Source organism: Pristiophorus japonicus, chromosome 1, assembly GCF_044704955.1.
Source record: "Pristiophorus japonicus isolate sPriJap1 chromosome 1, sPriJap1.hap1, whole genome shotgun sequence".
Classification (NCBI taxonomy): Eukaryota; Metazoa; Chordata; class Chondrichthyes; family Pristiophoridae; genus Pristiophorus; species Pristiophorus japonicus.
Window position 1 is genome coordinate 362,648,653 of NC_091977.1, and position 27,611 is coordinate 362,676,263.

At 45.4% G+C, this 27,611-nt stretch overlaps 1 protein-coding gene across 1 annotated transcript in view; it reads left to right on the forward strand.

The window, feature by feature from the left end:
- The window catches only part of csmd3b (CUB and Sushi multiple domains 3b), a 3,002,015-nt gene that overhangs the window by 2,833,535 nt on the left and 140,869 nt on the right, over positions 1-27,611 (forward strand). Inside the window, exons 48-49 of the mRNA XM_070874966.1 lie at positions 15,880-16,026; positions 16,142-16,330. Coding sequence (XP_070731067.1) covers positions 15,880-16,026; positions 16,142-16,330 — 336 coding nt within the window. The remainder of the gene's footprint in view (positions 1-15,879; positions 16,027-16,141; positions 16,331-27,611) is intronic.

Here is a 27,611-nt window from a genome sequence, read left to right on the forward strand (position 1 = left end):
CCAATTCCGATGACAAATATGTCCCTTTGTGCTTCATTAAGGTGGTCGCCAAACTCACACGGTGCAGCTAGTCTTCTTAAGTGTGCAGCATACTTGGCAATTTCTTGGCCCTCCGGTCGCCGGTAAGTGTAGAACTGGTGCCTGGATGCTTTCCTTCGGCTTTGATTGTTACAAGTTCCTCATAGCTCTTGGTGGTTGTCTTCTCCGGGGCTAGTAAGTCCCTGACGAGACCGTAGATAGTGGGCCCACAACTGCTAAGCAGGATGGCTCTGTGTTTGTTCGGTAGTGTGGCCGGTGTGTCCCCATCCAGGTCATTGGCTATAAAGAAGTGTTCCAATCTTTCCACAAAAGCATTCCAATCTTCCCCCTCTGTAAAATGCTGAAATTTGCTGAGGTTAGACATGTTGAGTGTGTGGTTCGTGATCCCGTATTCCCGTCGCCAGTTGTTGTGTATGTAGGCACCTTTAGTAATGACTCCACGAGGCAGGGTATGGTATTTAAACTGTGCAGACCTGCAGTCCTTTATTAGCATTTCCTGAGTGCTGACAACAAGCTGTGTGTTCCTTTTTATACTGGGTTATCTGCCGTGTGCAGGCAAACCCTGGGTCTCCAGCAACAGCACCCTCTAGTGTACCGGTAAGGTGTGTACAGTACAAGGGTACATTCAATGTTGCATGACAGTGTTACAGACATCACACAGTGAACAGGCATGCCTACACAACACACCTCATTCTTTCAAAGGCACTTTTACATTATTAGCTATCATGAGAACATATGAATTAGGAGCAGGAGTATGCCCTAAGACCCCTCAAACCTGCTCTGCCATTTAATAAAATGATGGCTGATCTTCGACCTCCACTCCAACTTCTTGCCTGATCAGCATATCCCTTGATTTCCCGAGAGTCCAAACGTCTATCTGTCTCAGCCTTGATTATACTCAATGGTTCAGCACCTTTGGGGTAGACAATTCCAGGATTCACAACCCTCTGAGTGAAGAAATTTCTCCTCATCTCAGTCTTAATTAGCCGACCCCTTATCCTGAAACTATGCCCCCAAGTTCTAGACTCTCCAGCCAGAGGAAAGGACTTCTCAGCATCTACGCTATCAATCCCTCTCAGAACCTTGTATTTCAATAAGATCACCTCTCATTCTTCTAAACTGCAGAGAGCATAGGCCCAATCTACTCAATCTCTCCTCATCAGACAACCGTCTTACCCCAGGAAATAATCTCGTGAACCTTTGTAGCACCGTCTCTGAGGCAAGTATATCCTTCCTCAGATAAAGAGACCAAAACTGTGCCCAGTACCCCAGGTTTGGTTTCACCATTGCTCGCAATTGCAGCAAGACTTCCTTACTCTTGCACTCCAACTCCCTTGCAATAAAGACCAACATGCCTTTTGCCTTTCTAATTGCTTGCTGTACTTGAATGTTAACTCTCTGTGTTTCCTATAAGAGGACATTTAAATCTCTCTGAAAACCAACTTTTAATAGTTTTGCATCATTTAAAAAATATTCTGTTTTTGTATTCCTCCTACCAAAAGCTTTAACCTCACATTTACTGCCCACTCACTTAACTTGACTATATCACTGCAGGCTCTTTGTGTCCTCCTCACAGCTTATTTTCCAACCTAGATTTGTATCATCAGCAAATTTGGGTATGTTACACTTGGTCCTTTTATCTAAGTCATTAATATGAATTGTAAATTGTAGAGGCCCACTAGTTACAGCCTGCCAACCAGAAAATGACCCGTTTATCCCTTTTCTCTGTTTTCTGTCCGTTAACTATGCTAATATATTCAGATGTGTTTATTCGCAACATCAAAAGCTCTGAGTGGTCCCTTTGGATGACGCCCTGATTGTTGATTGGTCCCCTTAGAGGACAAGACAAACCCAGCTGTTTCTCTGGAATGTAATCAGTTACTTTGCAAAGTGTAATTTGAGCCATTCTGACTGCTTACTTCAGATAGAACAGAGCACACTTGTGAGGTTGAGCCCTGTCTGTTCCAAGTTAAGACCTTTTCCCACCCCGAACATGGTCCTGATCTCCTCACCCACACCCAAGATCCTGACCTACTCCCCGCACCCCCTGCCCATGTTCCTGGTCTACTCATCCCCCCACCCCCCAACCAAGTTCCTGACCTCTCCCCGCCCAAGTTTCTGATCTCCTCTCCCCCATCCGGTTCCTGACAACATCCCTCTCACCCCAGCTTCCTGATCTTCTCCCCTCAACAGATTCCTAAACTCTGCTCCCTGCCCTCCGCACCCCCTGTCCATAGATGGAACATTGTATGTGGATCACGGATTGTTATGTTAATTGGGTATGAAGTGAATACTGACAGTGTCGTCACGTATGGATTTTATCCAATCTTACCATCTATATCATGTTCCCGCACTCATGCCTCACCTCTTTTTAGACCTGGATCACGTTCTTCCCCCACCACCCCCCCGCCGAGTTCCTGACCTCCTCCCCACTCCGCTTCTCTCTCTCTCCCTTCTCCCTCCCCCACTCTCTCTCTCTCCCTCCAATTTTCTCCCCCTCCTCGCTCTCCCTCTCTCTTTCCCCCTCCGATTCCCTCTCGCGCCTCTCGTCCTTTGATTCCCTCTCTCTCCTCTCTCCCGCCAATTCCCTCTCTCCTCCTCCTCTCTCCCCCTCCGATTTTATTATTACTCTCCTCTCTCTCTACTTTTCTCTCTCCCCCTCCAATTCTCTTTCTCTCCCCTCCTCTCTCTCCCTCTCTCTGATTCCCCCTCTCCCAACTATCCCTCCGATTCTACCTCACTCTCTACGATCCCCTATCTCTCTCTGTCTCCCTTCTCCTCGCTCCCTCTCTCTCCTCTCCCCCTCCGATTCCCTCTCTCTCCTCTCTCCCTCCGATTCCCTCTCTCCTCCTCGCCCTCTCTCTCCCCCTCCGATTCTATCACCAACCCCCTCCTCGCTCGCTACTTTTTTCTCTTCCCCTCTGAATCTCTCTCTCCCCTCCTCTCTCTCCCACTCCCCCTCTCTCCCTTTGATTCCCCTCTCCTATCTCTCCCTCCGATTCCACCTCTCTCTCCCACCGATCCCCTATCTCTCACTTTCCCTCCGATTCCTTCATTCTCTCTCCTCTTTCGACCCTCCCTGCTCCCCCTCCCCCCCACCACCCAGCCCGCATTCCCATATGGGATCCAGAATTCCCATAGGGTTGAAGAGTGTGTGGCCCACGCTGCACTGCAGCCGCAATTGTGGGGCACTGAACATGTGCGGTCTCGGTGCCAGCGCGCATGCACAGAAGGGGATCAGGCATGCATGCTCAAAAAGGGGTGCATACACATGAGCCCTTATCTTGCATAACAACCCTTTATATGGCACCCTATTGAATGCCTCTCGGAAATCCAAATATACTACATCCATTGGTTCCCCTTTATCTACCCTGCTAGTTACATCCTCAAAACTCTCTTATAAATTTGTTAAACAGGATTTCCTTTTCATGTTAACTCTGCCTAATCATATTATCATTTTCTAAATGCCCTGTTACCACTTCCTTAATAACAAATTCCAGCATTTTTCAGACAACTGTTGTCAGGCTAACTGGCCTGTAGTTCCCTGTTTTCTTTCTCTCTCCTTTCTTCAATAGCGGGGTTACATTTTATACCTTCCAATCCACTGGGACCGTTTTAGAATCTAGGGAATTTTGGAAGATCGCAACTAATGCATTCACTATCTCTGCAGTCACCTCTTTTTGAACCCAAGGTTATAGGTCATCAGGTCCAGAGGATGTGTGGACTTTTCGTCTCATTAGTTACTCAAGTACTTTTTCTCTACTGATCTATTTTACTTCACATTTCTCACTCTCATTGGCCCTTTGGTTCCCCAGTAGTTTTTTGTGCCTTCTACTGTGAAGACCGATACAAAATATTTGATTAAAGTCTCTGCCATTTCCTTATTCCCCATTATAATTTCTCCTGTCTCAGCCTCTAAGGGATCAAAGTTTACTTTTGCTGCTCTCTTCCTTTTTACATACTTGTGGAAGCTCTTACAATCTGTTTTTATATTTTTTGCTAGTTTACTCTCATATGCTACTTTCTTGCTTTTTATCAATTTTTTGGCCATCCTTTGCTAGTTTCTAAAGTTCTCCCAATCCTCAGGCTAACTACTATTCTTTGCAACATTATAAGCCTCTTCTTTTCATCTAGTACTATCCTTAACTGCTTTAGTTAGCCAAGGATGGATCACTTTTCCCATGGAGTTCTTATTTCTCAATGGAATGTATATTCGTTGAAAATTTTGAAATATTTCTTCAACTGTTTGCCTCTGTTTATCTACAGTCATACCTTTTAATCTAATTTCCCAGGCCATTGTATCCTGTCTAAAAGCAACACAACAAGAACCCAGTTGAAATTCCAGATAACAAGCTTTTAGATTTAGCCAAGAGGACAGTTTTGGCCTCAATTTCACCTGAAAGGCAGCCCCTCCGACAATGGAGTATAATCTCAGTTAGATACTGAACTATCAGCCTAGATTATGTGCTCAAATCCTGAGTGGGGCTTGTTCTCACAACTTCTGTCTCAGAGGCTTGAGCGCTACCATGAGCTAAGGTTGATAGATGAATGTGGTAATATTTGTAAGCTTGTATTTCACAGCTAATTTCTGAGCCATTGTCTCCTATTTATCCTGCACTGCCAAATAGTTCATAAAGTAAATGGTGAGGGAGAGGCACTAGAATATGGCAAAGTATTTGCATTGTTACACAAGACATTTGAATTGTGAAATTAAACATACATTCCTGCTGCAACCCAGATATCAAATGAAATGTAATTCACTATCTGAAAAGTATTTACTCACAACAAAACTCACATTTTGAAAAGCAATCCTATGTTAAAACTACATTACAACAGTGACTGCACTTCAAAAGTACTTCATTGGCTGTAAAGTGCTTTGGGACGTCCTGAGATCGTGAAAGGGGCTATATAAATGTAAGTCTTTCTTTTTTTATGTATTATCACAAAAATGCCTCTAAAATTTGCAAGCTTATTTGGCAATAACTAGCCTACATTTGTAACAAGATACAAGAGCTATAATTGTTAGTATTAATGCATCATTAGGGCTCGTGTTTGAATAAGCTGATATTTTTGCTTATCCTATAGCCACAATGCTCGACAGCTCGAACCTTTTTTAGTGGGGAAGAAGTATTCCATTTAAGAAATGAGTCATCAACCCCCTTAGTCACCAGATTCCTCCTCTGCAAGTAATGCGAGCTGAGAGCTAGTGTCAACAAAATGAAAAGTCAGAATTTTTCAAATGGACAAACTTTGGGCCTAAGTTTGTCCCCAGGGTTAGAACGACGCTGACTTTTTATGAACAGAAACGGCGCCTATTATTTACCTTGGTACTCTCCCCTCTGTCTGGTCAATCCAGGCCCTTGGCGCAGCGCAGCAGAACACGTGGGGGGTGGAGCCAAGTCCCGGCGCTGAAAACAGTGCCGGGACCGCTGCACATGCGCGCTAAATTGTGCGCACATGTGCAGTAGCTCCAGATTCCCGAGGCTGCATGGGAGGGGCCCGAAGCACGCCGCCCCTAGCCCTGGCCGAATGGACTCACCGGGGCGGTGAAGACCGGACTCAGGCCCCCCTCCCTCCCTCCGTCCCATTCAGCTCCCGCTCCCCCCTCTCCCTCCCTCCCATTCAGCTCCTGCTCCCCCCCCCCTCCTGTTCAGCCATTCCCCCTCCTCCCCCCTCCTCTCCCTCCCTCCACGTCATCGGCGGAGGGGCTCGCCCACCCGGTCTCTCGCTGGAGACGGAACTTGCCCGAAGTCCTCCGTGGGAGCCCGGCGGCGGCAGCGGTGGGGCCCGTTCAACCCCCTCCCTCCCTCCCTCCTCCCCCTCCTCTCCTCTCCCTCCTCCCCCCTCCTCTCCTCTCCCTCCCCTCTCCCTCCTCCTCTCCCCTCCCTCCCCCTCCTCTCCTCTCCCTCCCCTCCCCCTCCTCTCCCCTCCCTTCCCCTCCCTCCCCTTTCCCTTCCTCTCTCCCCCTCACCCCCTCTCTCTCAGCCACCCCTCACTGTAAGAAACTGAGAGAGACACTGAGAGAGGCAGAGGGAGAGACACTGACAGAGGTAGAGAGAGAGACACTGACCGAGACACAGAGAGAGACATTGCGGGGGGGGATCCCAGCATGCTGTTGGAGGGCTCCCAGTGCTGCAGTCGGTGAGTAGAAACTTAACTTTTTATTTATTGATTGATTTTTTTTTAAATTTTAAATTTTTTTTTGATTGATTTATTGGTTGATGTATTGATTTATTTATCATTTATTATTGGTGATGGCTCTTTATTTGTAAAAGTGAAGTGTTTAATGTTTGTAAACCTCCCTTTCCCTCCCCCCAACTCTCGTTCCCTACGCCAGATTTATGTGTAGGCAAGGTTTTTCTGAGCATACAAAAATCTACATATACTCCATTCTAAGTTAGTTTGGAGTACGTTTTCGCTGCCTCAACTTGCAAAACAGGCGTAAGTTGCTGGACACGCTCCCTTTTGCAAAACAAATCTGTTCTAAAATGGAACTATTCTAACTCACGAGAACTGGAGCAAACTAAATGCCGAGAATTGCAATTTCTAAGATGCTCCATTCTAAACTAGTTGCTCCAAAAAAATAGGAGCAACTCAGGCTGAAACTTGAGCCAATAATGGCCAGATATCTGTCCCACTATACAATAGGAGTACAAATAGATTTTTCTTGTTTGAACAAAAAGTATTTTTCATGGAAGTGTAGCATTTTTTCTTTTACTTTCTGCCTGATGTCCAATTTTCTTCTGACATCAATTTTCAACTTGGTCATTTCTATGTGGCCACATAATTCAAATAAATTGAAAATCCTGGGTAATGGTTGGGAGAGATCATTCTTTTCTGCACAGTTACAAAAAGGTAACATTGCATTTTGGAATATATAGTGAGTATCGTTAGATGAAAATTCAGCACATTATGATTTGTAGGATGATGTGAAACTTTGCTCCATATACAGATGAGAAGGGATAACAAAGGTTGAATAGGACTGCTGTAATCTGGAGTATATTTTTCAATGGGACCTGAGTAAACAGTTGCATATTTGCAATTAACAGGAGATAAATAATATGAGCAACTTCCTACATTAAGCTATCAGTTTTAGTACATTTGAATCACATTACAGAATTTGATTTCCATATGTGTTGAAAGCATAAAAGGAATGGAGGTGAGCGGCCCAGGAGCAGAATGGAGGCCCTGACCTGTGTGAGAACACCAGTGGCACGTCGGGTCCATAAAAGGAGTGGTGTGGAGGCCTCGGGGAGCAGTATGGAGGCATACTACTCCAGGGACAGCACAAGCTGGTGACGGAGGGCGACAGCAGTGAAGAGTGACGTCATCAATGTTCAGGTCGGTGATTGTAGCGTGGGCAGATACAGCAGGAGCGGCGAGAGACTGTAGACGGATGTGTTCGGGGCCCAGGAGAGGTGCGAGTTCGGGGCCAGGGGCAGCACGGGTCAGCCCACACTGCGATATGTGTGCGCAGTCGGTCCGTGCAGCAGAGCTGGTCTCCAGTCGTCTTGGGTAATCCTTGCCATTGGACCAAGACCTAGCTCTGTCAAGCCTGTGTGGTGGCTGGTGTGCAACAGTCACCACACATTAAAAAAATCCACGCACAGGCATCTTCTACCCTTGAGGATGTAGTTGGGTCCTTCATCCGAAACAGTTGTGAACTCATCCTTTTTTGACGTGGAAGCAAGTCATCCTCATTTCAAGGGACCGCCTATGATGATGAAAAGCATATTTCAATTGGAAATTTTCTCCGCCGTGCACACCATGATAATTTAGCTCTGCTAGGTTTTGAACTGTATGAGTTTATATAATTTCACAATGTTCCCAATTTTGCACTGACTTTAGAACTTTATCGTGAGTTTGAAGCAATATGCGCCTATGAATCTCAACTGAAATTGTTCCTCTTATTAGAGATTGGGAACTGCAAATCAGTGAGAATATTATTCTTGAAATGTGGGTTTGAATTTGCATTCAAAAATTCAGCTTTCAAGTATGTGTAAAATTGAACTTGATTTCCAAATGATCAAACTATAGAATGTAACTAAGACCATATTTATATAGTGGTAACACTGGAGGTAACGCAAGCATTCACATATGCGCACTATTAACCATGCACATTTGCTCACAAGCCACATCGGTGACTTTTAAATTTTTGATGGCAGACCTCCCCTAATGTAATGGAAAGGACCGTGATGTTAAAAATTTTATTGCTGACATACCATGGTCAATAAATGGCAGCCAGCAATGTTAAGTGGCAACTATCCATCTGCCTCCAGAAGCTCTTTTGGAAATCCACTCTGGCTGCACTTTTATTACAGCATTGAATCTAAAAGCAGAACTGTAATGTAAACAGATTAGGAAAGTAATCAGGATTTTTTACTTTTGTTCCATAGCTTATTTTGATCCATTTGATAACCTTGTGAGAGCCACTTCTAATTTTAAAATAAAACAGGAACAGCTTCTAATGCACAGCAGGATCATCATCAGCTTCTGTAAAGAGAACGTTCAGGTTAATATTTCAGTTTGAGAACTTTCATCTGATCAAGATACTTAGAGATAAGGGGAACACTAAATAAAGCTGAACAAAACAATTGGAGAAGAGAAGAATAGGTAAAAGTACCACAAATGTTGGCTTCTGCCATAGTGAGATGATAATGCATTTTCATACCCCTTTATTTATTTAGTGGTTCTTTATTTACTCAACTTGATCTTTATGTATCTATCAGGTTTCATTTCTTTCCAACTTTGTGCTTGAGATTTAACCCACTAACTCATTTTTGTAACAGAGGTCAGTACTCCTGATATTTTTGCCTGTTGCTCTCTTCCCTCCCTCTCTACTTCTTTTGTTCAGTTAAGGACCTCTCAACTTTTTGTTTCCACATTTGATAAATGGTCGAAACCCAACACATGAATCTGTCTTTTCTCTTTACAGATGCTGACGGAATATTGTGTAGTTCTGGAATTTTATATTTTTATTTTAAATTTATATTACTTGCAGTTTGTCTTTGTATTTGTGGTGTTACTATTGCATTGGGTTTGGATTTATCAGATAACTATGACTGAAAGTTTGCTTTTCAACAACAACAACTTACTTTTAACATAGTAAGATATCCCAAGGCTCTTCACAGATGTGTAATCAGACAAAAATTAACACCGAGCCATAAAAGGAAACATTAGGGCAGGTACCTTGGTCAAAGAAGTAGGTTTTATGGAGCGTCTTAAAGGAGCAGAGAGAGCTGGAGAGGCGATAGGTTTAGGAAGAGAATTCCACAGTCTAGACAGCTGAAGGCACGGTCGCCAATGGTGGGGCGAAGGAAGTCAGGGAAGCAGCGTTTTTGATGAGCTTCAGTTTTTTGATGGTGGAAGATGGGAGGCCAGCAGGATGTATTGGAATAATTGAGTCTAAAGGTAACAAAAGCATGGATGAGGGTTTTAGTAGCAGATAGTCTGAGGCAGGGTTGGAGAGGGATGATATTAAGGAGGTGGATGTAGATGGTCTTTGAGATGGCGAGGGTATGGAGTCAGAAGTTCAGGTCAGGGTTGTTATGTCTTGAATAAAGAGTCAGACTAGATACTGCAAGCTCAAAGTAAGGTGTGACCATAGTCCTTTATTATACATCTCAGAGTGCCTCCCCAGCTTGTGAGGCCTCCTTATATACAGGTGCTCCCAAGGGATTGTGGGATCGCTTGGGACTCCAGGGGATGCGCCCTCTGGTGGTTAGACATGGTATTTATAGGATTACATACATAACAAAGGTCAAATAGGGTGGCAAGATTGCAAACAGTCTAGTTCAGCCAGAGAGGAGGATGGTATCATTGCCTAAGGAACAGAGTTTGTGGTGCGGATTAAAGACATTGGCTTCAGTCTTCCCAATGTTTAATTGGAAGGAATTGTGGCTCATCCAGGACTGGATGTTGGACAAGCAATTTGACAACACACAGACAGTGGAGGGGTCCAGAGAGGTGGTGGAGAGTCGAGCTGAATGTCGTCAGTGTTACCCATTAAACTACTATGAGCTATAAATGTCACCCCTCACTTTCTAGACAACCATATTTAGACTTGGCTTTGAAGGATTCACATTTTGGACCCTCCAAGTACAAATACAAATGAAAAATAACGCTGGCATTCATTGTTTGTGCTGACATACTCACATGTAAACTGTAACGCACCCTAAGGATGTGAGGATGTTACCAAAGTAAGACTCCTGGTAGCAATAGATTGTAAATATCTGTGGTAGCTGAGTGAGTCGTGTGATAATCATCCAAAAACACATCAGGTTCCATATGTACACTGACGACATTCAGCTTCACTCTCCACCACCTCTCTGGACCCCTCCACTGCCTGTGTGTTGTCAAACTGCTTGTCCAACATCCAGTTCTGGATGAGCCACAATTCCTTCCAATTAAACATTGGAGGACAAATATTAAAAACTCCAGGCAGGTACTTGCATTTCAAAGGAGAGTTCAACCATATGGTTATATATCAAAGGAAGCTGTTGTAACCCAGGGGAATATTCAGATTCTAATTTGCACTAAGATCTGAGAGATCAGAGACATCTTCCTTTACTGTCATTTGAGATGGACAGATAGACATCCCTTGTCCATTTGAGAGATAGTTGCTTTTTAAATTATATATCTGAAGAGTGCTTTGTAATCTGCCTGAATGGCAAATTATTAAAACAGACTTCATTCTTTTAAGCTTAGGGAGTGGAATAACCTCAGACATTAAAAAAAAAATCCCCAGATGGCATTGAGCAAAATTTACTTGCATTAAAGCCATTTGGACTTAAAGAGTAGCTTTTGGCAAAAAAATAATGCAATTTAAATGCTGATTGTAAACAGACATGCATGAAGGCCAAGGACATTTTGTTTACAGAATGCACAACCAAATAGGCAGACTTTGTGGATCAGTGAATAATTTTGGTCCCATTGAAAGTCCAAGTTGCATTGTGCATTTAATTTTAAGAAGCACTTCAAACATAGGATGGTGCTGTCATGCAGGATCACCATTAATACAGCTCAGAGCACCTCATTAGACAGCTATGCTCCCCGTTCAGAAAAATAACATTTTATTTCTCAGAAGTAATGTCCCAACAGAATTATTTTGTCTTTTTGTAAGAAGCAATTTCTATGAAACTCAGATTACTGTCCCTTGGCTACCTATCTTGAGCCTCTGCCTTCCCTCTCACCAAAAGAAAAATGCAGTATTGTAACAAATTTGACTTTTGGAAGTGAGGGTAAATTAGTTTACGGTTTCTTTCTGCTTACATTCCTTTAATAATCCTATGTGCACCCAGTTCTATCATCAGTAAGCAGCTATCAGTTAGCAAAAGATGCACATATGGGTGCCGTGATTGTCACAAAGTCTAAGCAGCAATATGCAAGCATCAAAAAAGAATGGCTTTTCCTCTGCCAAATAAAGTCGAACAAAGATTTCTAAAATGTCTTTCAAAGGTTTCTGTTGAGTACCAAGGAGGGGAGGGAGAGTGAGGTGGCAGGGGGAAGGAAGGTGAAATCGACCACATGAAAGAGCTCGGAGGGTAAGGAAAAAAATATTGTTGGTAAACACGTGTTGAATTTTTGATGTTTTGGGGTAATGCTGATTTGAATTTAAAGTGTTCTTCATATTATATGCCAAATACATATTGCTGTGTAGGATTCAGCTTTTACTTCATTTTTTTAATATCTGATCCGTACTACATAATTTTCTTTATAATGTATACAAAAAACCCATGGCAAATAATTTTATTATTGGTATACTGGAGATAAATGGAGTTAGCAGCACAATACAAGGGTTTCACCAATGGCCAGATGGCTAACAGCACACTGCACAGTGTGCTAGTATGCCATGCAGGACAAGAAGATCCCAGGTTCAATCCACAGTGATAAGCTGTTAGAGGTACCGACATTGCAAGCTCCCTCAGTGCTAGGGAGAAGAGAAGAAAAATCAGCCAGGCTGTCCCATTTCCTGATTACCACTCCTGACCTACATTGGAAAGTATGCATGTGTGAAATTGCTGAAAATAATTTTGTTCCATTTGCTGTGGGATTCCTCTCTCATTCTTTCCTTATTCAGATCCTTAAGGGCCCTATTTTATGTATGTTGAGGCCCAGGTTTGATTACTAGGTCCGGGGTGGTCATGTAATTTAAATAATGCGAGTGGGCTCCCACACCACTGGGACACATCTCAGGCACTTGCCTGACAGGAGACCAGAAATTCTGCTATCTGGTTGCCTCCAGAAAAAGCTGCTAGTATGCCCAACGTCCCCCTTAATAAGAGAGCTGAAAAATACTTATAACATTTTGAAGATTTTCAGGGGAACAAGCCACAACCTAAGTCTGTAGCCCCAGATGGGTTCAGATTTTGGCAACGGTGAGTTGATGAATGGGCCCTCCTATCTTCTACCTGGCCAGCAACAAAAACTCACAGATTGGAAGTCCCCTTCCCTGGCCACACCATCCTCTTATGCACTTCCCTTGTTTTGGGGTGGAAGTGGGTCCACTTCAGACAAAAGCCGGTGGAAACTAGCAGGGAAAGCCGGGAGGCGATGTATCCAGATCCTAGCCTTATTTTGGGCTCTTCCATCACACTCCCATTGGAATTACAGTGGGACCGCACTGGTAGGATTGTAAATTTGTGCCCCCAAAATTTTGGGGAGATCCAGACAGTGAAGGGTTCCTCGGACCTTAGGAGCCTTTTAAGTGATGAGAATGCGGTCGTCCGGAGAGGGAAAGATATAAGAAGAACTTAATGTTTTACTGATCCTTAATTTCAGGGAATGTTGGTTTTCTTGGGTGTAAAGGTTAGGAAATGGGGCAAAGAACCAGTTTTTCAGGGCTCTGCCTATTTTACATTGCTCTGGAATTGCTGCGGCTTTCCAGGGAAAACAGTCGGGCCTGAAGCGACATTAAATACAGGCCCATTAGAGCCTTAAGGTTGGCCTCCCACCTCATTTTATGAGAGGCTTGTTGGCTGGACATCCCTGTACTAAAGCACCCAGAGGAACATTACACTGTGTCCTGCTCCTGAGCATCCACCGAAGGAAGGTGCACAGGATTGTGCTTCAATCTTCTGTCCTTTCTGTCAGTGCCCAGAGGTGAACCTGATGAGTGGTGCCCCTTGATGACTCAGGGTAGGAAATCCAGACTCTCCTTGGCTTGGACAAGATCACAGGGATATGAAGCTCTACCCTTATATATTTTCATTGGTTTTTGCTTGGCTGAATTTATATTACATAATTTTTGTGTTCATCTTTTTTTAATATTTGCATTAAACTATTAAGACAAAACAAGTACAAAACTAAAGCCAACAGCAATTTTTAAATGGTTCCGCTGTTGTATGGTTCATGGCTTGGTCGTTTTCAGTGCCTGTGCGGTAGTGCTACACTGTCATTTTCATTTTTTATGCAATGATATGTTTAAAAATAGATATATTTTGATCTGATCTATCTTTGTGTCACTTTCATGCAAATTGTCCTTCTCATTCTAACTTTACATCCGTTGCCATGGTGGCAGCACAAAAGCAAACCAGAAATCAGAAAATTCACTTTGTAGTGATCAGTTAGGTGTATTTCAGATTTGTGGTATAGGAGGATATTTGAATACCCTGGCACGTATGGAGAGATTAAAATCTTACTCCTAATTTATACAGAAAACTAAATGGAACAAGAAAGTTACAAATAGGAGATCGCATGACTCCGGTTGGGGTGAAGTGTAGAATGTCACAGTTGTGTGGGGCGGACTGGTTGGGCTGGATACTCTTTACCTTTCTGCCATTGTTCATAGGTTTATATGTGTAACCTTCAGGGCTGCTGACCGAGGGCCATGTGGCTCTTTGTCAGCTGACGCGGACACGATGGGCTGAAATGGCCTCCTTCTGTGCAGTAGATTTCTATGTTTCCAAGGGGCCAAAATTGATCAACTCACCGCCCACTGCCGCCCATTGCCGCGGACATTCTTCTGTAAGATCTGCCCAGTGCCACTTTCGACGTGGTCTGGAGCGGGCGGGAAGAGCCACCCAGAACCGCCCGCTGACGTCAACGGATGGCCGAGTGGCACAACTGACCTCCTGCCCGCCAAGCTCCCATATTCATGCGGACGGGAGTCAGCGCCAGACCAGGGGTGGACTGCTGGCCGGAGGTTGGTCTGTCCTCAATGGTAAGTATGAAGAACCTGAAAAAAAGGTTAGTGAACATTTTATATATTTTTTATCCACACCGACTTACCTGGATGGGGCACCTGAAAGTCTTCCAATAGTTTTGTTATTTTTTCCAGATGATTTTTTTTCCAGTTGTTCGACCTTCCGTGGACCTGACTCCATCCTCGGTGGCACTTGGGCGGCAATTGCCTCTGCCACCAAAAGTGACACCTCCCACCCGCTGCTACCCAGATTGGCAGTGTACATCGTTCATTTGTCGCCCACCGACCTTCGAGGGTCCTCGGCGATGAATATTCCGCCCAAAGTACAGTCCGGTACCTCGGCGGCCATCGGCAGCACTTTGGCCTGCACTTGGGCGGGCGGAGGCCTTGATCAAATTCGGCCCCTATGTTTCTTTCTAATATGGAAAAAAATAATCACACTGCTTTTTGAATCAATTAAAAATTTTAATTTTTTACTGACGGTGTCAGTTGGTAGCACCCACACCTCTGAGTCAGAAAGTTGTGAGTTCAAGACCCACTCTAGAAACTTGAGCACAAAAAGCAAGGCTGACACTCCAGTGCATTACTGAGGGAGTACTGCACTGAAGTAGGTGCCCTCTTTTGGATAAGATGTTACAACGAGGCCACGTCCACTCTCTCAGATGGATGTAAAAGATCTTACGGCACTATTTCATAGAAGAGCAGCGGAGTTATCCCCAGTGTCCTGGCCAATATTTATCCCTCAATCAACATCAGTAAAACAAATTATCTGATTATTATCACATTGCTGTTTGTGGGATCTTGTTGTGAACAAATCAGCTGCCGCGTTTCCCACATTACAACAGTGACTACACTTCAAAAAGTACTTAATTGGCTAAAAAGCACTTTGGGATGTCCGGTGGTCATAAAATCGCTATAAAAATGCAAGTCTTTCTTTATTTGATTTTAGATATTATCGTAGTCATGAGAAAAATTAAATCTAACTAAATGAAATCTACTAAGCCCAAGTGACTACAATGACCTGGAAAGTCAGTTTAACCTGTTGCTGATAGTTTTTTGCATTACGCACCTTGCCCACTGTTATTAATATTTGTGAGAATGGTGCTTAAAATGACAATATAGGAGCTCTGCTTAGATAACACCTCAGTGAAGATACATTTATACAGGAGACAGTACACACTACTGTGGCTAAAATATTGAGTGCTAGGCTTGTAAAAGATTTGTGATTGAATAAATGAGATGTTTCAGAGTTAAAAATCACATATCTCCTTTTTTAGTGGCTTCGCATTTAATTTGGAGCAATTTATAAAATTCAAATTCTTAGTACATTATCATTCATAAAAAAATCCAGTGTGAAGGCTATCAGAAGTTTCTGAATGCTGAAGAAAATACATTGTGTAGTTTGAGTGATAAGTAAGAGTGCAGTTTTTCAATTATGATTAACACAATACTTGTTACAAGCTGTATGATCTACAGTGGATGCTTGATCTGCAAAGCTATTGATCATAGTGTATTATTAAACATTTGATCTGCCATCTCACTTTGTAATTTACTTGCATCCTACTTTCATCAGTATATAAAATACAGTCCCTTTGATTTCAGATTGCATTGTGAATCTCATTTATTCATCATTAAAATGTATTGTTCGCTTTAATTGTAGATTTGATTTAGCATGCTAATTGTCTGTTTCTAACAAGGTGCCAACAGCCATAGCCCATTGCTGAACTCCTTCAGTGGAGACTATTCTGCCCCTTTCAATGTCATGAGCAGCGGTCACCAACTTTTTCTTCGCTGGTCAGCTGATCACGGTACGAACAAAAAAGGCTTCCGCATCCGATATGTTGGTAGGTGGCCGATTTAATCTTATTCTATCCTTGTTCCTTATTTCACTAAATCAGAGCTAAAACGAACTGAAATGGAACAAAATAAATCTAATGCATATCACTGTTTTGTTTCCAGCCTTTTACTGCAGCACTCCAGAGTCTCCTCCCCATGGCCTAATACTCAGCCAAACAGGAGGGCAGCTCAACAGTGTGGTTCGCTGGGCATGTGAGCGAGGTTACAGACTTATTGGGAATAGTACTGCTATGTGCAGGAAATCACCACATGGATTTTACTCTTGGAATGTACCTGTTCCTGCCTGTCAAGGTAAACATATCCTAATTCTTGAGCTTTGATAGATATTGCTTTAAACTATGGCAGGCACACATGACAAATCTCTTTTTCTCCAGGCTGCGATCTCTGGTACCCCCTCCAACCCCCGCCTCTCTTTAATTCTTATCTACCTTAGTTGAAGAAAAAAGATCGGTAATTCAAAAAGAACATATTTTAATGAAGTGATAAAGATCAGACAGCACATTAAAAACATGGGGCCGACCAACTGAATGGTACCATTAATTGTATTTTAAAGCAGGCCTATGTGTGTGTCTTTTGTTTTAGAACAATTAACATAGTTACTTAACAGCAGTTAATAGCATTTACTGTGAGGTGGAGCATGGCAGCAAGGAAGATTGAGAAGAGGGTTGGGGCGATGACGCAGCCCTGCGTGACCCCGATCCGGACGTGGATTGGGTCTGTGATGGATCCATTGGTAAGGATCACGGCCTGCATGTCATCTGTTCAACCTTCGCCGTCTCCAGGCCAGGTCCAAGACCACTCCAACCTCTGTCGTCGAGTTACAGTATGCGGATGATGTCTGCGTCTGTGCACCCACAGAGGCTGACTTCCAGGACATAGTCGACGTATTTACCGAGGCGTAAGAAAGCATGGGCCTTATGCTAAACATCAGCAAGACAAAGATCCTCCACCAGCCTGTCCTCGCTGCACAGCACTGCCCCCCAGACATCAAGATCCATGGCGCGGTCCTGGACAACGTGGACCACTTCCCTTATCTCGGGAGCCTCCTATCAACAAGAGCAGGTATTGACGACGAGATCCAACACCGCCTCCAGTGCACCAGTGCCGCCTTCGGCCGCCTTCGGAAAAGAGTGTTTGAAGACCAGGCCCTCAAAACCGTCACCAAGCTCATGGTCTACAGGGCCATAGTAATACTCGCCCTCCTGTTTGGCTCAGAGACGTGGACCATGTACAATAGACATCTCAAGTCACTGGGGAAATACCATCAACGATGACTCCGCAAGACCCTACAAATCCCCTGGGAGGACAGACGCACCGACATTGGCATCCTCGTCCAGGCCAACATCCCCAGCATTGAAGCACTGATCACACTTGATCAGCTCCGCTGGGCAGGCCACATAGTTCGCATGCCAGACACGAGACTCCCAAAACAAGCACTCTACTCGGAACTCGTCCATGGCAGACGAGCCAAAGGTGGGCAGAGGAAACGTTACAAGGACACCCTCAAAGCCTCCCTGAAAAAGTGCGACATCCCCACTGACACCTGGGAGTCCCTGGCCAAAGACCGCCCTAAGTGGAGGAAGTGCATCCGGGAGGGCGCTGAGCACCTCAAGTATCATCGCCGAGAGCATGCAGAAATCAAGCGCAGGCAGCGGAAGGAGCGTGTGGCAAACCAGGCTCCCCGCCCACCTTTTCCTTCAACCACAGTCTGTCCCACCTGTGACAGAGACTGTGGTTCTCGTATTGGACTGTTCAGCCACCTAAGAACTCATGCTAAGAGTGGAAGCAAGTCTTCCTCGATTCCGAGGGACTGCCTATGATGATGATGAATAGTATTTAGCAGTTACTAGTGAATCTCATTAGTTTAAAGCTCTGGACTGTGGTCAGTTATATGGCTAAGCGCTTACAGCTCAATCAGCAACTCATGAGGCAGAATCACAGCACTGCCTGTGACTGAGACTATGGGATGGAGGGGATTTTAACTCGTTGCAGGTTTTCAGTGGAAATCTCCACTGGCGAGTTATTTAATTACCTGCTTGTGGCAGAATAAGTCCATGCCAATTTTAACTGCTAGGCCTCATTAACATGCTGCCTGCCAATTTCCTGTCCAGAATGCGACACCTCCTGGTAGGGAAGGGAGTGGAGTCTGGGGTGGGAGGCCTAAATGTTCCTCATGGGACCCTGTCAGGTCAGAGTTAAAATTGCAGTTGGGCCTTGATGATGTCATCAGATGCCAATCTGCTTTAAAGAAGGATCCCGTTGTAAGACTGGATTTTAATTGCCTACCTGCCTAGTTTCCACTGGGTGGGTCGGGGCAAAATACACCCTCTGACTACTTCAGCTGAGGGACTTTGATCAGGTTCCAAACAGACTGCTGGATGGAGATGCAAAGTAGATGAGAAACAAATGCTTTCAGACGGAGGAGAAACTGATATAGACCAATGTTTCTTGCTCAAGTTCTGCCTCCTATTACCCAATCATTCAGTGGCATTGGACAACCATGAAGAGGCCTATGGTCCAGCCCGCATCTGCCCCTGCCACAGCAGGAGAAAAAAAGCATGAAAAAAAATAAACAACGCAAAACTATTTGACATGAATATGAAAATGTAACCAGTTAACAAAGATATACAGACTGATTTGCTTAATTGTGTTGCTTTATCTACAAGGCATTGCATTTTTCAGTTAATGAAGTGAAGGGCACTGTTAAGAACATAAGAACATAAGAATATAAGAACATAAGAAGTAGAGGCAGGAGTAGGCCATTTGGCCCCTCGAGCCTGCTCCTCCATTCAATAAGATCATGGCTGTTCTTCAACCTCAACTCCACTTTCCTGCACTATCCCCATATTCCTTGATTCTCTTAATATCCAAAAATCTATCAATCTCTGTCTTGAAAATAGTCAATGACTAATGCCTCCACAGCCTTCTGGGGTAACGAATTCCAAAGATTCACCACCCTCTGAGTGAAGAAATTTCTCCTCATCTCACTCCTAAATGGTCTTTATTCTGGGACTGTGACCCCTAGTTCTAGACTCACCAGCCAGAGGAAACATCCTCCCTGCATCTACCCTATAAACCCTGTGAGAATTTTGTATGTTTCAATGAGATCACCACTCATTCTTCTAAACTCTAGAGAATATAGGTCTAGTCTACTCAATCTCTCCCCATCCCCGGAATCAGTCCAGTAAACCTTTGTTGCACTCTCTCTATGGCAAGTATATCCTTCCTTAAGTAAGGAAACCAAGGGGTTGAAATTGCCCAACGCCTAAAACAAGTAGCACCTACCTCTCTTGAAGTGTTCAAGGGGCGGACAATCCGGAGAAATTCAGCACTTTGTGGGATTTTTTTGAGCAGGACTTATCATCAGAGCGGAAGTGTGGTTGGGTCAGAGTCGCCGAAGCTAGAAGTCGGCGCTGGCGTGTCACAACGTCCCTCCCCTTCAGTTAAAAGGGAAGGCTGCTGTGAACCCTGCAGCCACTTTAGTGACAAACACTGGGTCACCAGGGAGGGTTTCGGCCAGAACAAGAGGAGCTGCCAGGTTTCCTGTTGGTGGCCCGGCCGTACATGCGGGCATAATTGTTGGCCCGACCTGGCAGTCGACTGACAAAAAATAAAATGAAGCCACTTCCCCTTTAAGGGCGGCCTCGCTGCCAGCCACAGAAAGCTGTCAGGGGTACTGGCCAGTGGCGGCGGCGGTGCTCCCGCAGGACAATTTTCGAAAGGGGCAATTATCCATTGGGAAATTTCGGGACGATAAGCGATCGGCGCGTGCACGAAGCGGCAGGAATATGGGCGGAGCGGTCCCCTACACCGCTCCAAAAGTAAAAGATGGCAACATTCAAAATGGCGGCTCCTCCATGGCAACTTGGCGGCCAGTCCGCACCGACCCGTGGCTGCCGCTTTCAGGCAGCAACGTGCCTTATAGAAAGGAGCAATTTCAGCCCCAAAACTCTACACAATACTCCAGGTGTGGTCTCACCAAGGCCCTATATAATTGCAGTGATGTCTTTACTCTTATACTCAAATCCTCTTGTAATAAAGGCTAACATACCATTTGCTTTCTTAATTGCTTGCTGTAGCTGCATATTGATTTGCAGTGTTTTATGTACAATGACACCCAGATCCCTTTGAACAACATTTTCCAATCTCACCATTTAAAAAAATCTCTGTTCTTCTATTTTTCCTACCACAGTGGATACTTTCACATTTCTCCACATTATATTCCATTTGCCATGTTCTTGCCCACTCACTTAGGCTGTCTTTATCCCCTTGAAGCCTCTTTGCATCCTTTTCACGACTTACATTCTCACCTAGCTTCGTATCGTCAGCGAACTTGGATATATTATATTTGGTCCCTTCATCTAAATCATTGATATAGATTGTGAATAGCTGGGGCCCAAGCACCGATCCTTGCAGTACCCCACTCGTTACAGCCTGCCAACCCGAAAAAGACCCGCTTATTCCAACTCTCTGTTTTTCTGTCTGCTAACCAATCCTCAATCCATGCTAGCATATTAACCCCAATTCCATGAGCCCTAATTTTTTTTAATAACCTCTTGTGTAGCACCTAATCTAATGCCTTCTGAAAATCCAAATACACCACATCCACTGATTCCCCCTTATCTATTCTGTTAGTTACAACCTCAAACAAATCTAACAGATTTGTCAAACATGATTTCCCTTTCATAAATCTGTGTTGACTCTGCCCAATCTTATTATTCTTTTCGAAGTGGCCTGTTACCATGACCTTAATAATATATTTTAGCATTTTGCCTACTACTGATGTCAAGCTAACTGGTCTAGCGTTCCCCATTTTCGTTCTCCCTCCTTTCTTAAATAGCAGCCTTAAATATGTGCCATGCTATTTTATTGACCGTAGTCCTTCAAAGAAACCTTATATAACTGACACAAAGCCTCCTGCATCTTTGATTTGTTACAAGTAGATAATAAATCTGATGACCATTATGCCCAAGTGCATAAATCCAGTGAAGAAAGAGAAAGGGTGTTATATTGAAATGTGCACTGGAGGAAAGATTGTCCCTAAAAGTGAAAATTATTGTTTTCATCAAGTAAAGCATACTTTCCATGAGAGAGAGAGGTACTCTACTAGAAATAAGTGCTCTTGAGAAATATTGCACTATCAGACAAGACCATAAATAGTGAAAATGCCACCAAGCAGCCTAGGTTCAGTTATAAAAGCCATGTGCTCTGCACAAATTTATGGTGTCTCATGTAGATGTTTTACAACGACTATTAATACAGAGTATTGACCTGAACCGGTAACATCACATAGTAGCTCCAAAGTGCTATGGTGATATACAGAACAATGGGGCAGTGGTGAGCAATCCATCTAGAGCATTCAGTCTAATTGCTTTTCTCAAATGGAGAGAGGGAATAGTGGAGAGATCAGTTACCTTGCAATGCTCTGGTATTCTCCAACCTACTAGATCAAAAAAGTCTGATTCAGCTCGTATCATAGAAACATAGAAAATAGGTGCAGGAGTAGGCCATTCGGCCCTTCGAACCTGCACCACCATTCAATAAGATCATGGTTGATCATTCACCTCAGTACCCCTTTCCTGCTTTCTCTCAATACCCCTTGATCCCTTTAGCCATAAGGGCCATATCTAACTCCCTCTTGAATATATCCAATGAACTGGCATCAACAACTCTCTGCGGTAGGGAATTCCACAGGTTAACAACTCTCCGAGTGAAGAGGTTTCTCCTCATCTCAGTCCTAAATGGCTTATCCCTTAATCTTAGACTATGTCCCCGGTTCTGGACATCCCCAACATTTGGAACATTCTTCCTGCATCTAACCTGCCCAATCACGTCAGAATATTATGTTTCTATGAGATCCACTCTCATCCTTCTAAACTCCAGTGAATACAGGCCCAGTCAATCCAGTCTCTCCTTATATGTCAGTCCTACCATCCCGAGAATCCCTCTGGTGAACCTTCGCTGTACTCCCTCAATAGCAAGAACATCCTTCCTCAGATTAGGAGAACAAAACTGAACACGATATTCCAGGTGAGGCCTCACCAAGGCCCTGTACAACTCCAGTAAGACCTCCCTGCTCCTATACTCAAATCCCCTAGCTATGAAGACCAATATACCATTTGCCTTCTTCACCGCCTGCTGTACCTGCATGCCAACAATCAATGACTGATGTACCATGACACCCAGGTCTCATTGCACCTCCCCTTTTCCTAATCTGCCGCCATTCAGATAATATTCTGCCTTCGTGTTTTTGACACCAAAGTGGATAACCTCACATTTATCCACATTATATTGCATCTGCTATGCGTTTGCCCACTCACCTAACCTGTCCAAGTCATCCTGCAGCTTCTTAGCTTCCTCCTCACAGCTCATACCGCCACCCAGCTTAGTGTCATCTGCAAATTTGGAGATATTACACTCAATTCCTTCATCTAAATCATTGATGTATATTGTCAATAGCTGGCGTCCCAGCACTGAACCCTACAGCACCTCACTAGTCACTGCCTGCCATTCTGAAAAGGATCCATTTATCCAGACTCTGCTTCCTGTCTGCCCACCGGTTCACTATCCACATCAGTACATTATCCCCAATACCATGTGCTTTAATTTTGCACACCAATCTCTTGTGTGGGACCTTGTTAAAAGCCTTTTGAAAGTCCAAATACACCACATCCACTGGTTCTCCCTTGTCCACTCTCCCAATTACATCCTCAAAAAATTCTAGAAGATTTGTCAAGCATGATTTCCCTTTCATAAATCCATGCTGACTTGGACCGATCCTGTCACTGCTTTCCAAATGCGCTGCTATTTCATCTTTAATAACTGATTTCCAACATTTTCCCCACTACTGATGTCAGGCTAACCGATCTATAGTTACCTGTTTTCTCTCTCCCTCCTTTCTTAAAAAGTGGTGTTACATTAGTTACCCTCCAGTCCATAGGAACTGATCCAAAATTGAAAAACTGTTGGAAAATGATCATCCACTATTTCAAGGGCCACTTCCTTAAGTACTCTGGAATGCAGACTATCAGGCCCCGGGGATTTATCGGTCTTCAATCCCATCAATTTCCCTAACACAATTTCCTGCCTAATAAAGATTTCCTTCAGTTCCTCCTCCTGACTAGCACCTTGGTCCCCTAGTATTTCTGAAAGGTTATTTGTGTCTTCCTTCGTGAAGACAGAACCAAAGTATTTGTTTAACTGGTCCACCATTTCTTTGATCCCCATTATAAATTCACCTGAATCTGACTGCAAGGGACCTACGTTTGTCCTCGCTAATCTTTTTCTCTTCACATATCCACTGCATTTTTAGACCATTTGAAAAAAAAAACACCCAAGGGTTTATTACGAATTATTGAAACATGGAGCTTCTTCCTGAAAAGATACTGATGGGCTCCACAATTAAATCTGCAACAGCAATTAACATCAAACTTCATTCTTTTTCCAGAGTCATTATCTTTACGAACACTTTGGCGGCATTCTGCACATGCGCACTGTTTACTGAAGCCGTGCATGCGCAATACGCAACAGTTCCGGCCACACTTTTCTCGGCTCCTTAAGGAGAAGGTCACTGGACCCGTTGGTGGCCGGGGGGGGGGGGGAAGAGAGAGGGAATTGGAGCAAAGAGAGAGAGAGGGAATCAGAGGGGGGAGAGGGAGAGGAGATTTGAGGGGCGAGAGAGAGAGAGGGGATTTGGAGGGGAGAGAGTAAGGGGATCAAAGGGGAAGAGAGAGTGGATCGGAGGGAAGAGAGAGTGTGGATCAGAGGGGAGAGAAAGAGTGGATCAGAGAGGAGAGAAAGAAGAGATCGGAGGGGAGAGAGGGGGGATCAGGATGCAAGAGAGAGGGGATCGAATGAGATAGAGGGAATTGGAACAGGGGAGAGAGAGAGGGGGGATCGGAATAGGAGAGAGAGGGGATCGGAGGGGGAGAGAGAGGGGATCGGAGGGAGGAGAGAGAGAGAGGATCAGAGGAGAGAGAAAGAGATTGGAGGGCAGAGAGAGAGAGGGGATCGGAGGGAAGAGAAAGAGGAGATCTAAGGGTGAGAGAGGGGATCGGATTGGGAGAGGGGATTGGACTGGGAGGGCAAGGGGATCAAAACAGGAGTGAACAGAAGGGATTGAAGTGAGAGAGAGTGGGGATCAGAACGGGAGAGAGAGGGGATTGGAATGGGAGAGTGAAGGGATCAGAGGGAGAGGGGGAGAGAGAGGGGATCAGAACGGGAGGGGGAGGGGATCAGAACGGGAGAGAGAGAAGGGATCGGAATGAGAGAGACACAGAGCTGGGGATCGGAGGAGAGAGAGAGTAGGTGAAATCGGAGGTTGGGGAGAGAGAGGGGATTGGAGGGGGGGGGATAGATATGGGATCGGGGAGGGGGGATCAGAGGGGGAGAGAGAGTGGATCAGATTGGGGGGGGGGCGGGGAGAGAGAGAGAGGCGAGGAAATCGGAGCGGGGAGAGAGAGAGGGGACCAGAATGGCAGAGAGGGCACTGTGAATCGGAAAGGAGAGAGAGAGGGGATTGTAGAGGGTGAGAAGGGATCGGAGGGGATAGAGTGGATATTAGGGGGAGAGAGATAGGGGATGGATGGGAGAGAGGTAGGGATCGGAGGGGAGAGAGAGAGAGGATGGGAAATCGGAGGTGGTAGAGAGAGAGGGGATCAGAGGAGTGAGAGGGGAGTGAGAGAGGGGATCGGAGGGGTAGAGAGAGGGGATCAGAGGGGTAGAGAGTGGGGATCGGAACGGGAGAGAGTGAAGGGATCTAAACAGAAGAGAGAGAGCTGGGGATCGGAGGGGTAGAGAGAGGGCATCGGAACGGGAGAGAGTGAGGGGATCAGAAAGGGAGAAAGAGAGCTGGGGATTAGAGGAGAGAGAGAGAGGAGGGAAAATTGGTAGGGGGAGAGAGAGAGGGGATCGGAGGGGTGAGAGAGAGGGGATAGAGGAAAGGAGTGAGTGGAGGGGGAGAAAGAGGGGATGAGAAGAGAGAGAAAAAAAGAGAGTGGGAATGGAGGAGAAAGAAAGGATTGAAGTGAACGAGAGGATCGAAGGACAAAGAGAGAGGATCGGAGGGAAGGGGAGAGAAGGTCTGGTACTCAGAGGAGGGTGGGGGGGAGGTATAAGGAACACAGTGAGCACAGTGGGGATGGCGGAAAAACATGATCCAGTTCTGAAGGGTGGGGAAATGAGAGTGAGAACATGATCCAGATGGTAAGATGGATCACGTTTGCCAATCCCCCACCCACTTTACACTCGCACCACGTTCTTCCTCTCCTCTCCCGAGACCTGGTTGATTTCTCAGAAAGCTCGGTGTGTTTGTGGCAAGTGACATCATTGGACTGGATAAAATCCGGAAATCATAACCCTGTCACTATTCACTTCATACCCAATCTGTTAACAATCCGTGACTTGCATACAATGCTCTATTAATGGGGGCAGGTGGTCTTGGGGGAGAATGGGAAGGTCAGGAACTTGTTGGCGGGGGGAGAAGGTCAAGAGCGCGGTGGGGGGGGGCGGGCTGGGCAGTGGAGGGAGCGGGTGGAGGAGGTCAGGAACTTTTGCAGAAGGAGAGGAGGTCAGAATCTTGGAGGAGAAGATCAGGAACTTGGGCGGGGGAGGAGGTCAGAAATTTGGGCAGAAGGAGCTCAGGAACTCAGGGGAGGACCTCAGGCACTTGGGTGGTGGAGAAGGTCAGGTACTTGGGGGCTGGGGGGAGGGAGGTCAGGATCAGGAACTTGATGGGGAGGGAAAAGCTCAAAAATTCAGGGGGTGGGGGAAAGGTTAAAAACTTGTTTGGGGGCAGGGCAGAAACTTTTTTGGGGGGATGGGAGAAGTCTTTACCCACGCGTGTGTGGGAGTCCGGAGTCGGGAGTCCGTGAGTCAGAGAGGCCTACAAAAGGCCGCGAGGTCGGGAGGTGCGTCGCTAAGTCGGGAGTCCGTGAGTCAGAGAGGCCTACAAAAGGCCGCGAGGTCGGGAGGTGCGTCGCTGAGTCGGGAGTCCGTGAGTCAGAGAGGCCCACAAAAGGCCGCGAGGTTGGGAGGTGCGTCGCTGAGTCAGGAGTCCGTGAGTCAGAGAGGCCTACAAAAGGCCCAGCTGGTGCAGCTACAGGGAGAAGGCAAAAAGAAGTAGAAAGAACTAGAAAGGTGACGTCACAGCCAACGGGGTAAGTGATTGGCTGGTGACTGGTAAGTAGTTTTTCTTTTTTCTCTTCTATATCAGTGAGTAACTTTTAGCACTGTTGTTGCCAATTTAAGTTAATCTAAGGGTTAAGTAATGGCAGGCGAGCTCGGACAAGTGTTATGTTCCTCCTGTACTATGTGGGAAATCAGTGAACGCCTCCGGTGTCCCTGACGACTACGTGTTCAGGAAGTGTATCCGCCTCCAGCTCCTGACGGTCCGCGTTGCGGAATTGGAGCTGAGGGTGGATTTACTCTGGAGCATCCACAATGCTGAGAATGACGTGAGTAGCACGTGTAGTGAGTTGGTCTTACCGCAGGTGAAGGGTCCACAGCCAGTTGGGAATGGAAGACCAGCAGGAAGAGCAGTGCAAGGAAGATAGTGCACGGGTCCCCTGCGGTCATCCCCCTGCAAAACAGATACACTGCTTTGAGTACTGTTGAGGGGGATGACTCATCAAGGGAGGGCAACAGCAGCCAAGTTCATGGCACCATGGCTGGCTCTGCTGCACAGGAGGGCAGGAAAAAGAGTGGGAGAGCAATAGTGATAGGGGATTCAATTGTAAGGGGAATAGATAGATGTTTCTGCGGCCGCAACCGAGACTCCAGGATAGTATGTTGCCTCCCTGGTGCAAGGGTCAAGGATGTCTCGGAGCGGGTGCAGGGCATTCTGAAAAGGGAGGGTGAACAGCCTGTTGTCGTGGTGCACATTGGTACCAACGATATAGGTATAAAAAGGGATGAGGTCCTACGAGATGAATTTAAGGAGCTAAGAGCTAAATTAAAACGTAGGACCTCAAAAGTAGTCATCTCGGGATTGCTACCAGTGCCACGTGCTAGTCAGAGTAGGAATCGCAGGATAGCTCAGATGAATACGTGGCTTGAGCAGTGATGCAGCAGGGAGGGATTCAAATTCCTGGGGCATTGGAACCGGTTCTGGGGGAGGTGGGACCAGTACAAACCGAACGGTCTGCACCTGGGCAGGACCGGAACCAATGTCCTAGGGGGAGTTTTTGCTAGTGCTGTTGGGGAGGAGCCGAACCAATATGGCAGGGGGATGGGAACCAATGCAGGGAGACAGAGGGAAACAAAATGGAGACAAAAGCAAAAGACAGAAAGGAGATGAGTAAAAGTGGAGGGTAGAGAAACCCAAGGCAAAAAACAAAAAGGGCCACTGTACAGCAAAATTCAAAAGGGTCAAAGTGTAATAAAAAGGCAAGCATGAAAGCTCAGTGCCTCAATGCAAGGAGTATTCGGAACACAGAAGAGGGCTCTGAGCGAGTTAGAGTGGGTGAGAGCTCAGATGAACAGGACCCCAAGAAAGAATGCAAAAGGCAGGAGGCAACAGAGCAGAGTAGCACTGGGGTAAGTGTAAACCACAAGGTGATAGGAAGAATATGTA